This window comes from Brienomyrus brachyistius, chromosome 21, assembly GCF_023856365.1.
Source record: "Brienomyrus brachyistius isolate T26 chromosome 21, BBRACH_0.4, whole genome shotgun sequence".
Lineage (NCBI taxonomy): Eukaryota > Metazoa > Chordata > Actinopteri > Osteoglossiformes > Mormyridae > Brienomyrus > Brienomyrus brachyistius.
This window is the reverse complement of record NC_064553.1, coordinates 12,205,093-12,218,314: the sequence shown is the minus strand read 5'-3', so window position 1 is coordinate 12,218,314 and position 13,222 is coordinate 12,205,093. Positions and strand designations below refer to the sequence as shown.

The window sequence follows — 13,222 nt, the reverse complement described above, 5'->3', positions numbered from 1 at the left end:
CCCCCCCCCCACTTCCCAGAGCTGGGTCACATGAATGTGGGGTACATTCCGTAAGGGGTGGCATCTCCAAACGACTGTGTATATATCCTTACTTGGCCCACTGTGATGATCACGCAGTGATTCAGAGGGCCTCTTTGTGCACATTCCTAAATAGTGTTCTGCAAGACTATTCTCATGTTTCAATATTTCTCAGCCTACCCCCTTCCTACCCCCCCCCCCCCTCCCGCCCCAAAGGACAAAGGACAAAGTTTAACTCTCAGCGAAGTCAGGGAAGGAGATGTCACTAGCGAACACCTCCCTGTAGAGGGCAGGGAAGCTGTATGCTGTCTCTGGGTGGACCAGCCGGAAAAACTCCAGCTTGTCGATGTGGAGGTTGCAAATGGACTTCATTATGGGCAACTTGGACACCATCTATAAATACAATATTTCACAATTTACATTAATTGTAAACTATTTTTACATAAGATTGCCTCATTATTAAAATAAATAATGAACATAATATATAAGCAGTCCAGCTGCCTTACCTTGGCCAGTTTTTCCTCAGTGGCGCCACTCTGGTGGAGAGAACACTGCAGTGCAACGTAGACCCTCTCCTGCAACCTCTGGATTTGCAGAATGTCTGTAAGCCACGGCCGGTCTGCAGGAGGAGAAGGGGCACCATAATTACTGCTACAGGACAACACATTAGGGTAAAACAGCAGAGAAACCGCAAAGCGTGTCTGTGTGACTCATCCGCATTCTCCTGACGTACCTGGCGAGAGCAGGATGGCGGCAGTGAACAGTGCCATCTCCTCGTCGGACATCTGGAGACGACACAGGCCCCTGGCCAGCTCAAACACGGAGCCAATGAGGTCGTCACAGCCTGGGGGGGACAGAGAAACCCTGCACAGTCAGCAGGATGGCACATCCCCCACATCTACCAATCCGCAAGCCTGAGCAGACGCACAATAAAGAGGGCATGTAGAAGACGGTCAGGCGACTGGCTCACCCAGGGCCTTGAAGAGCTGGGAGCTGGCAAACTTGCCATCAAACAGCATGGTGTTGTTGATGGGGTTGTACGCCCGGCTCATGCGGACTAGCAGCACCTCCAGGCATCCTGGTGGAGAGAAAACAGAGAGAGATGGAGGGAGAGAACAGAGTGAGTGAGTGGGAAACAAGAGGGCACCAGGCACTCCAAAGAGGTCAGACCCAGATGCAGTAATTAGTTTCGTTCCAAATCGAAATAATGAAAGGGAAAATTTTTGGAAGCATTAAAAAAATAACCAAGGAAAATATAATTTTATAACAGATCACCAAAATCCAAGAGTTTCATCCAAAATTTAAAATGTAAAGGTAAATGTAATTATATATTTCAGTTAAATTAAGTGTCAATAGTTTAGCTTCCCAGTTGAGGGATCCATGTTGTTCCACAGCAATAACAGAGAAGAGACAGGAAACATGAACAGGTGGAGGCGAGAGAAGACAGGGAAGGGGCGTCGTTAACAGGACAGCCTGGGAATCTTCATGTGTCTTAGTTAGGTAGTTAGTTAGTTAGTTAGTTAGTTAGCTAATTGAGTTTTCACACCATGTAAGCAACTAGGGCTATATTTATGGTGAAACCCAGGCTGCATATAAAAGTTAATAATTATTAAAAATTTAGTAAAACCATAAGCCACAGACAGCCTTAACGAGATTACTTATAAATGATAAAGTTCTAAATAAGGTGCTTTACATTGGCTTTAGTTAAAAACTCCAAAACTGCCTCTGGTTTAACCTTAATAGAAACATCCCACAAAGTACTAACTGGCAGATATATGTGCCTAATAGCATTAAAAGAGCCATTAGTGGCAAAGAAGCAAATGGCAACGTTCCGTTTCGACTGCGTCGTGGCGCTGAAGCCGTACTGTGACGAACACCATCCGTCACTGACCTGCCTTCAGGAGGACGATCTGGTCATTTTGGCAGAGGTCCATGAAGCCGGTGATGCGCTTGGCGAACTCCACCACATACTGGATGGCGCCGGTGATGTGATGGGCACACAGCTGCCACATGGCCTCTGTGGACTGCAGGCGGACGCAAGGTTCACATATAACACTCCTGCGTAGAGCGCTCACCCACTGATTGGCTACCATTAGACCTGGCTCCATTTACACCATAACATGAAAACGGAGGCACATGATTGATGCTTTGCAGTATTGACTGAAAAAGCTCAACCTTATTGATAATTCAGGTCCAGAGAGCAAAATCCAGATCAAGAATTGTTTCAACCAATCACTTGAGTATAAAGAGTCACAGTCACAGACTACCCAACTGGTCAGTTGAAACAAAATCTTGGTCTGGAATTTTACTCTCTTGACCTGAACTACCCACCACTACAGTGCAAAGATCACATGGCCACAGTGGCTTAAAGACAAATTCAGAAATGATGCCTTTTTCCTTCCTAGAGGAGCAGCAGAGTGCAGATTTATGCTCTCCATGCATGAACGTGACTCCTGCATCAACCCAGAACTGGGACGCTGAGGCCATCCCGCCCATGGGCCAGCAATAGTGGTGCGCTGACCTTGGTCTGGAAGCTCCGCATCTCCTCCGGGGTGTACAGGGTCCAGGCCAGACGCCTAAGCTCCTCGTTGCTGTACCGGCACGTCTCCATGTGCGAACGCACAATATTCTGTGTGACGCGCTCTGTGGGGGGACAGATGGCAGCAGTTAAGGATCTCACAAAGACTGACACCAACACAAACCTCTAACTCAATGGGGGAGGGATTTTCATTCATGGCATTTTATCTTCGGCTAACGTGGTAGTGCAGTGGGTGACACTGAAGCATCACTCTATGAATGTTGGGCTTCAATGCCTGCCCTCGGCTTTGTGTGTGGGGAGTTACTTCCTGTGGTTTGCTGTGCCTATAGCTCAGCGTTTCCCAATCCAGTCCTTGGGGAGCTGGGAGGGAGTAAAAATATGGACCGGTCGTGGGTCTTTGAGGAATGGACTGGTATACAGTGCTCTAAATTGTCTGCAGAGCGTGAGTGTGTGCTCTGAGATGGACTGGCATTTCATCCAGGGTGTCTCCAGCCTCATGTCCTGTATTTCATAGGACAGCCTCCAGCTTCATCGTGCCCCTTCACTAAATACGGATTACGGATGTCGAACAGCTACATGTAAACTTGTAATGCCCTTGTAATGCGTTCAGCTTAATGAAATCTTACCGGCATTAAGCACGCAGTAAGTCCAGACACAGACATACGTATCAGCAAATTCACACCGAATGAGGGACACGGATGAAACACCACATAGATGCTTTGAGGCATGTTGCCATGGCGACGTACCAATCTCGAGCAGCGAGCATCCGTTGGACAGTGGGCTGAGCAGCTCGTGCGCCAAGACGCCGGCGTCGTGCAGCAGTTGATAGCCATGCGTGACGTGGCCACCATCCGTGCCGTCTGGCCCGCCCTGCTCCGGGGAACTCTGTGCAGACAGGTCGTCGACACCCCCCACAGAAGCTCCCAGAAGCAGCTCAGGGCCACAGTAGGTTCCCAAGCCATCCAGCATCAGCGGCAGGTCGAACAGTAGCCCATCCAAGTCATTGAGTGAGGTGCTGGAGCTGCTGCTGCTGCTGGCACGGCTGTGGCCCCTCACCTGCCCCGCCCCATCCTCCTCAGGGGCCACGCCCACGGCCCCACCCTCCTGCGTTCGCTTGTGCCGCTGCACCTCGGCGTACAGGCTGTCCCGCTGCTTTTTGGACATGCGGCCAAACTTGACTGCTGTAAGGAGACACACGGGGAAGACAGGTTAACAGAGATCACAGATGGGTTCGAAGACACACTCACACAGTACTATAGCAAAAGTCTTAGGCCATCAAAGAAAATGATGTTTTAATGATCGTCATGTTGGTGCAAAACTGTGATGTTATGTCTGTCAAAGTGTGTTAGCTTAGCCTCTCCCAAAGTCACCCCAGGATTTGCAGCAACTGCCCAATACACGACCACCAGCAAACCACATTTGCCTAATCATGTAATTAATTAATGGGAAACAAGTGAAATGACAACTACACAGAATGGCGTAGGAGAGGTTTGTGAACATAAGCAGGTTTCATTCAGCCATCCTAAGCATCCATCCATCCGTACACATGTGTCCTAATCAGGGTCGCAGAGGGTCCAGAGCCTATTCCAGAGGCTACGGGCACAAGGCAGGGAACAACTTAGACTGGGGCGCCAACCCATCACAGGGCACCAAGCCATCACAGAGCACCAACCCATCACAGGGCACACTCACACACCATTCACTCACACAGGCACACCTATGGGCAATTTGGTAACTCTAATTAAACTCAGCATGCTTTTGGACTATGGGGGGAAACCGGAGTACCTAGAGGAGACCCCACAATGACACGCAGAGAACATGCGAACTCCACACATGGAGCCACGGCAGACATTGAACCCCGGTCCCAGAGGTATGAGGCAATAGTGGAAATTGGTCTTCCTATCTAAATGTGGACCATCCATTAATTTCTATGGGAAAAACCCTAATCCCAATCAGGAAACCCATAACCCCCACCCATCCCTGACCTTAACCATAAGTAACCAACCAAAATATAAGACTTTTAGCATTTTTACTTTTTTGCATTCACCAATTTTTTATAAAAGTGAGGTTATCCAAATGGGGACCTCAAAAGAGGTCCCCAAAAGTAGGAAAATTTCAGGTTTTACTGCACTTTGGGGACAATTTGGTCCTAAAATGTGATCTATGTAAACCCACACGCACGCACGCACATACACACACAGACACACACACACAGTGGGCAATTTAGAGACACCGGTTATCTGTGCCTTTGGACAAAGGGAGAACACGCAAACTCCATACGCAGGACAACTTCCAATAACCTCCGGACTGGGTGAGTTTTTCCGGAGAACAAAAAACACTGAAAACAGTAAAACCTGAACACTCCCACACGCTAAAACAAACATACAGGCAAGCACTAGCCAAAATGCTTTGTTCTGATGGCACCATTATCTGACCAGAAGCCTGACACGCGATCCCAGGTCCCCGGCACACGACACACCAGCGCCTCCCTGAGGCCGTCTCACCGTCGCGGCTCATGCCCAGTGCCAGGCACTTCTGCAGGCGGCAGTGCTGGCAGCGGTTGCGACTGGCACGGTTGATCAGGCAGTTCCTCTGCCGGGAGCAGGAGTACATCGCGTTGTTCTGCTGGCTGCGCCTGAAAAAGCCCTTTTCACGCACAGGGCCGGAGAGGACGGTTGGCAGAGTTAGCACTGTTAGCTCGGTTAACATTAACACAGTTTGCCCTGGCGATACCAGGGGCCAGGAACGGAACCTTCTGCTGTATGACCATGTTTTTTTTGTAAATCGCACTCATGTGGGAGGTTAGGCAGCTAACCTGCTAATAATTATAGGCTAACTGACTGAAGAGCAAATGCACAAAACTCACCGAGTAAGTGGGACGTGATTTTTCCGAAGCTTGCTTGGACATTTTTTGGAGTTTTGGAAATTTAACAGAAGTTTTTCATTGGATTAAATGAGGACTGAGTGGATGTTGGTTCTGAATACTGTAACACGTGATGAAGAAACGTGACTTTAGGTCATCAGGTCCCATCTCAAAGGCAACAAAAAATGAACTGAGTGAGTTTTGGAGATTTGTGCTTCGACTATTTATTTCTTGGTTTGCTTAGTTTATTCAGGTTGTCTGATGGTGGAATACAAGAAAAAGATGGAATGGCTGTAAGTACTGATGAAGAGGTTTGGGAAACAAGGATTTACTCTTCACCTTTTCATAGCAGCTTGATCTAGAGATGTTTCCCTTCTAACATGCCCTTTTATAGTAAAAATAAGAATGCAGACAGTAGGTTGCCAGGAGTGTTTCCATAACACTGACATTGAGATTGACATTGAAAAAACAAACAGACTTTCAGTGTGCACTAGATCAGGAATGTCTGCTGCATTGTCCAATTCTGCAGTGAACGTTCCGGTTTTTATATGTAATTCCTCATTAACAGTGAAGTGAGAAGAGAACAAAACAGAAGAGGCTCACCTTGCACCCTTCACAGGAGATGACTCCATAGTGGATTCCTGAAGACTTGTCCCCACAAATCTTACATGGGATCACCTCGATTTGAGCTAGAAAGCAAGGAGGGAGAAGTGAAATTTCACATTCTGCCGCATGTGAACTTGCAAAAACATCTACACTTGCAAAAAACACCATCAGCTATTTCAGGCAATTTCAAACATGGAGCAATTTACCATAACGACATGGCACCGCAAAATAAGGCCAACTTCATGGTTCTTCATATTCTACTCGATAGACTATCATCTACCAAGATTACCCATAGATGAAGCTACTTCCATTCCACTGTATTTGAACAGTAGCACTTCCTAAGTCGGAAACCCAGTATTTCATCGACTGTGTTGCATCATGGGAAGATAAACATAATGATGTAATAGCACAGATCTATCAATAACTGGCTGTCATATGACTTCAACTACGGGCCTCATTTTCTTTTATCTCATCGAAAATACGTAACAAGGCATTTGTGAGGATTCAAGTGCATTTCCAAGAAATTACTCTGGCACGCCCCAAGAAACTGCTTTTTGCAAACAAATGCAAAACAAAACTTCATTATACAAATAATTTTACTGTTTAGTTCCCCAGTACTTATTAAATAATTGTCATTGGTTGAATTCCCACTGGGCTGAATGAGGCAATGAACTTCGTTACCTAAGGCATTAAGGATCAAGGATTAATCTAGCTAATTAGGAAATCTCGCTCAAACGACCAAAAGAACAGAGCAAATCATTCTGCAGCATTCGACATTAACACAAAAATGTAGCTTAACCCACGTTTCTTTTAATGGCACTAGCTCCGCTTTCCAGATAATTATCGTTGACATAATGTCTTTTGGGGATATGAGCCTTCCTTTTATGAACACCATGCTATTATGTCTGCGAAAGTAAGTCTTCGTTTAATTGAGTCAATAAGACATCAGTCTTCTATGAATGCGGCATATGCCACGTCTTCACTGTCTATAGTAACACAACAGAGAGCACATTCTTGGTAAATATACTGATAAAATGTCAGGCTCTATATTGTCAGTCTTCCGGGTGACATTTAACAGATCGCTGAGCAGTGACGTTAAGTAGGGCAGCTTGTTTAGATCACTGACGACGTGTCCCACTGCTCCAAATACATACTGGACTTGCTCACTGTAGCCATGGAAAATCACTCTAGTCATTCCGCCTGGTCATACATACCCCCCCCCCACTTCCGTTTCAGTTCACTGTTATATAACTGCTGTCAGATTGCATTCCACAAACATGCTCATTCAAAGATAGTTACCCTAGCAACGCAGTAGCTCCTCCCCATCCCCTCCGGCTACATTCTTATTGGCTGCTTTGTGGGGAAAAAAAAAAACCCTCAGCTCTAACACGTCCTATTGGGTGTTGCTGCAGTCACGTTACACAGACAAGCTGTCCTACTGACATACTTTCCCACTGTTAAAGCTAAAGGGGTGTGTGTGCGGAGGCTTTTGAACACTGGCTTTTCTGTTTTTTTTTTCCATCCATGGAATTAAGGTAGAACGAAATGAGATACAGAAAAGCAATTCCGAGATAATAGTTTCCGACAGGGAATCATTACCTAAAGACTCAGGGTCCTCATAAAAAGCTGGTAGCATTTTCACAGTATTGTACTAAAAAAAGGGAAATACTTTAAAATACTTTCTAAATTTATAGTATGGATTTTTTTCAAGCCATTTAAATTTTAATAGATTACCCACAAGTTATTAAAGATATATATTATATGTGTGGAATGACTTTTCAACCCCTGAGGAAATCAGCTTTTCTAAATGAGTTCTTTCAGTGAAATAAACGGAAGTACAGTGAACTGGCCAGATGCTTTCTTTAAAAAAGAGCGTTTCTTTTGTATTTGTACATTGTGTACTTAAATGTAAAATTGTACGATTTCCTTCAGTAACAATGTGCATAATTGCACTTCAATAACTATAATGTGTGTTGAGAAAGGCTCATTTCAGCTGCTCGCACTTTGTGACAAACAGCAACCGTTGTGTCACCAAAGTGAGCAGGTGTTGGCCATTCACTGTATCGCTAAGTGGGTCAGCTAAAATGTCGAGCAGTGTGTCAGTTGGCCATTTCTCCCCCTGTCATATTAACCCTGTAGGCACTGGGCTTATCGCGGTCACACTCCAGAATGGCTCTGAAGATCTGTCCATGTAGATAATCTGCACATATAACAGACTCCCTGCCCCAATGTTAGCACAGCAAAGAAGCGACTTGCTCCTGCGTTAAACTAAAGCATCACTTTTCCCCTAAACCAGTTTTGACACAGACTGAAATCCCGGGGTCCTGTTCTGCTCCACTTACCCAACTGCAGCCCGGCCCACAGGTTCTCTGACCGGTGAGGCTAGTACCGCAAAGTATGGCAGCTAATGGCCAAAGCGTCCGCAAGTGGGCAGGCCCCGCTTAAGAAGGTTTAACGGCAGTGATCTGAATCACACAACTTCCACATGGAGACCTGCTGCACAGCACCATGGTTGGAAGTAGTGGAGTGTGACTGAAAATGTTTCTCCCCTAAAACCAGATCTGCCAGGATGGGCGGCAAACGGCTTTATTTCCATCTGTTTCACAATTCCAAAGCCATAATCTGACCAAGTGAGCACTTCTGAAAACAGTCTAGCTGAACCTGTCACGGGCACACACACAATCCATATGGCTGACAGAAATCTGAACTCCAAGTTCCTGTCTGCTATACCGCAATGACCCCCCCCCCCCCCCCCCAACATGCTTTTTTCCCAGCATGCCCTGGCTTGCTGTGGCACAGCCCAACAGAGACCAGCACCCGCAAAACAGAAAGTGTGAGTTTACAGTTTTACTATACCACTCATACACACAAACAGGTCATATATTCATATCATTGTGGGGACTTTCATTTCTGTGGGCATAACCATTATCTTAATAATGATAATCCTAACTCATAACCAGTCCACATCCAAACCATAAGTAACCAGAACAAAATACAAAAAGACTTATGGCTATTTTAGTTTTTTGATTGCGTTCATAGATTTTTTTTTATAAAATTGAGCTTTATATTGTGGGCAACCTGAAAAATGTCCCCACAAGGTAATTATTACACACGCACGCACACACACACACACACACACACACACACACACACACACACACACACACACAAGATACATTAATAAAAGTACGGTAACCTCTGTGAAGAGAAATATTTACCAGTTGAAACATTAATTAAAGCAGTAAGCGTTAATATTAGTTAAGAAAACAAAAGTTAACTCGAATCATAAATATAAAATCTGAATACTTATAAGTTGGCGTTGTCAGCTGGTATAATGTTTGAAAAGCTAGAAAATGTTTTAATAATTGTGCAACTGACAGTACTTCTTCGATCCCACAAGCCACTCCCACTAATCAGCTGGCTCCTCCCACTTGCATAAATGCTGCGTAATCCCCAGTGACATAACTAGGTCAATGGAACAGCCGACTCCCACTCACACGGCAGAACACGCTGGAATATTACAGCAACAAAACGCACACGGACACGCGTTTGACATTGAAAAAAACCCTTCCTTATAGATGTGAAACCCTTCCTTATAGATGTGACCTACATCTTCAATTGGTCGTGGAAGTAGTTTAACATCTGTTTATTTTTTAAATGAATCCAAGAAAATGTAATATATTAAGTAACATATTGTGCTAACACCTAAGACAATAGTCATCGTCAATTTTATTTCTGTCAGAGATATTGATAATAATACTGATCATAATGTCATAAGTTTACCTCTACCCATTTCTTGCATGTTTTCTTGCAAGCACCGCAAAACTACATTTCCCGTCTGTTTGCCTCTGAACAATCTTCTCATCAGCCTCTCTCTCCAATCTGTTCCACTTAATTTCGTTGCAAAATACTGTAAAACTTGCCTGTAGTGATATTTTATGTATATGTTTCTTATTCAAAAATGTAGGATATTTTATCCACATAAAACGACTAACTCTTAACTGGAATATCTACACAAATGCTAAGAAAAAAATCACTGTCTATGCAGGAAGATAGTCAGTAATAATCCTATTAGTTTAAGTAGTCGAGAATATCGCAAATAACAAGCGCTTAAGAATACGATTACAATATATAACTATCAGAAAAAATAATCAGAATACATCAGAGACATAATTACCGGGTTTATTTAATACTTATGTTATTTTCTTGCTAAATGCATCAGGTAAAAATAAAAGTGCGGCTAAATATTTCCTCGTATAGTCAAGTAACCAACTTACCTCTCATGTTGACAATTTGTCTTCAAATTACAAAACTCCAAAGTACAAATATTTCTGCCAGAACAGCCAACTATACTGTTAGCGAGCTGAACTATAACTTATTTTGTAACGTCAATAATTTAGGTAATAAACTAAAAGCAAAACAGACCGTGACATATTTCCTAATAATTTTGCTTAAGACCAGTAGAAAGCTGAACGCATGGCTGAAATAAAGGCTTTTTTTCTTGATATCTGCTGTAGCAGCCGTGTCTTTATTGAGGAGCCGCAGGAGCCGCTGACGGACGATGATAGACGCTCGTCTGCTCTGTTCCTCTCATTCTCAGTCTTCCTAACTAACCCACTTTCCGAGCGCGTGCGCTCACGTGATCGCGGCCAGCCGGCTCGCGCCCTCCGCGTGCTTAAGGTAGGACCCGCCGCGTGTAGAAAGGTGTCCGCGACATCACTCCAGCAAAACGTCATGGTTTCTTAATGCTGCGGGGTTGGGGGTTTCATACACCAGGGGGTCAGTGGAGCAGTTGTAGTGGGTCTGCAGAAAGGTTTTATGAATTAACGAACTGTCTGTAGCATTTTATCAATCCATATACGCATTTAATTCCTAGTTACTTACGTGATCACGTTTTAGTGGAAGGGGTTCCCCAGCTCTGGTCTATTTTCATTTAGGGGTTCCTGGTTTAAGAAATGTTCTCAACTAAACTGCTGACTGTATTTACGTGTTTAATGTTATACTCCATTCATCCATCCTTCCATCCATTTTCCAAACCGCTTATCCTTCTGGGTCACGGGGAGTCCAGAGCTTATCCCAGAAGCTATGGGCACAAGGCAAGGAACAACCCAGGATGGGGGGCCAGCCCATCATGTTATACTTTATGCTGGTTTTTAATGGTGTATAACGTTTGTTGCATATTCTGTTTTTAAGTGTTAAGGATTTTTTACGGTTTTCTTTTCCGCCCTACACAAATTTTTCAGTGCAATAAAACCTACTTGGTAAAACAATGTACGTTTAGTCGCTTTAATTTGGTTTTATTGCATAATTATGTCAGCCAGTTTAAACTCATGTTCATTTTTGAAATAACAGTATGGTTTATTTCAGCCCCTTTCCCATGAGGCTAGGCTATATTACTTAATTTTACCGTATGCTTATCCAGTACAAACAGGTAATGTGAGTAAACACACAGGCCTTGTACAGTGTTCTTTATCCAATCAGTGGTGTCACCCGGAATATTACCCTAAAATCTTTATTTTTTTCCACATCTACTAACAAGGACTTGTAACACCGTCTCTCTCAGACACGCACCCACAGACCGATGCGGTGAAAATTGTCAGGGTGTGTGTCACGGTGTGATAGGGGGATTGGCTGCGATGGGCTGGGCTGGGCGTCGATGGGGGCTTGTGGAGATGGCTGGGTGACGCAATGCTGTAGCTGCTTCAGTTATGAAACAAGGAGAGGGGAGATTACCGTAAGTAGGTTACTGGAGCGGCAGTAGGGCACGCCATGTTCTCTGCACTCTGCTTCCCATTATTCTGTCACTCCTGCAAACACACACACACACACTAATATTTCTACAACTTTCCTTTCATCCCAATTAATTTGCTCGACATTCATCCCTCTTATTCCCTCCGGCTGCTGCCCCCCCCCCTGTTTTTATGCTTTCATTCTATGATCCTGTGTTCGGCTCAAATTGTTTTGCCGCACTTTCAGTCTCAGCTTTTTGCCGAATGTGTTCTTACTCAGGAGTGGGGACACATATTGTAAAGGAAATCAGTGCTGTGTGCATGTTGTGTGTTCAACACCGACCACTCTGCCAAGGTTACACTGTTCCAGTGTTGATCATGGAAGTACTCGTATCATGAACAGCTACAACAACAATAATAATCCTATTATAACTAATAGCAATAATATTTCCAAAGCATACAGGTTAATGGTTTAATGCCTTGTAATTCCTATATTTATGTTCCCTATTTATCCACAGCAAACATCCCTCACTGGATATATGACATAATGACAAAGAGTATTTAAAAGTAGTTAAACACTGAGAAAGAGAGCGAGAGAGAGTGAGACGTGGGGGAGGAGGGAGGGGCTTACAACCAAAGGGCATGCAGATAGTACTTTTTCTCATTGTGTGGTTGAGAAAAAATAAAATATCATGCTGAGTAGGTGTGAGGGAGACAGGAGACATCTCCTTCTTAAACATGCGCACACAGCAAATTAATTGATGATCACAAGGGGATTACTTTCGGATCCCGCCTTCAGTAAATCTCATCCTCCTGGGACTGCAGTCTTTCAAGCTAGTAATCTGTCTATTTTCACTCCTTTCTAAAAGAGCACTAATCCTGTGGGCCTCCCCCGCCTGTGCAGTGAGGTAATTCAGCACCATGCTATTTACTTCCCACTGGCACATGACAGTGGGTCAGTGTGCCAGTTTAGTGTTGGGGCTCCTCCATGGTCTAGGTGTTATCTCTCAGGTGACTTCCTGACAAAAACTGGGCCAAGGCAGTTTCAGTGGAGCCGTGACATATATACTGTACGCTGGCAGACCCCCGCTGGTATTGAAATTGCTGAATCTTCACTGCTGACGTTGATGTATGTTTACCCCGACATTTCAACTTGGGCCCCAGAACGTAGTTACCATGGCCTCGGCACACTCTGCATTCTAGAACTGAATATTTCAGAGACTGTATCTGTTTCCAAATGCTCCAAACATGTTCCAATGTTTCCAAAGCCACTCAATTAATTTTTTTCCTTCAGTATCATCTCTTGAAATTTGGACTGGAACATTGCATTTACCCCTTACTTATTACTTTACTATAAATGTTTGTGACTGTGTTCTGCTGACAAACGACCAACTCCCAGGGTAGAAGGTTTGCTTAAAAACAGGTGTGATGATTCATAACAGGCAAACTTTCTGCTTTAGTTGGGGG

General features: G+C 44.4%; 1 protein-coding gene across 1 annotated transcript; it reads right to left on the bottom strand.

The window, feature by feature from the left end:
* Positions 1 to 239: 239 nt before the first annotated feature.
* On the bottom strand, positions 240 to 10,619 carry LOC125716528 (nuclear receptor ROR-beta-like). The gene is made up of 10 exons (XM_048988939.1): positions 10,304 to 10,619; positions 6,024 to 6,109; positions 5,062 to 5,203; positions 3,304 to 3,738; positions 2,540 to 2,661; positions 1,910 to 2,042; positions 989 to 1,096; positions 752 to 862; positions 525 to 637; positions 240 to 411 (listed from the first exon to the last, which is right to left on the bottom strand). The coding sequence occupies exons 1-10, from the start codon at positions 10,308 to 10,310 to the stop codon at positions 250 to 252; spliced, it is 1,419 nt and encodes a 472-aa protein (XP_048844896.1). The 5' UTR covers positions 10,311 to 10,619; the 3' UTR covers positions 240 to 249.
* Between the last annotated feature and the right edge of the window lie 2,603 nt (positions 10,620 to 13,222).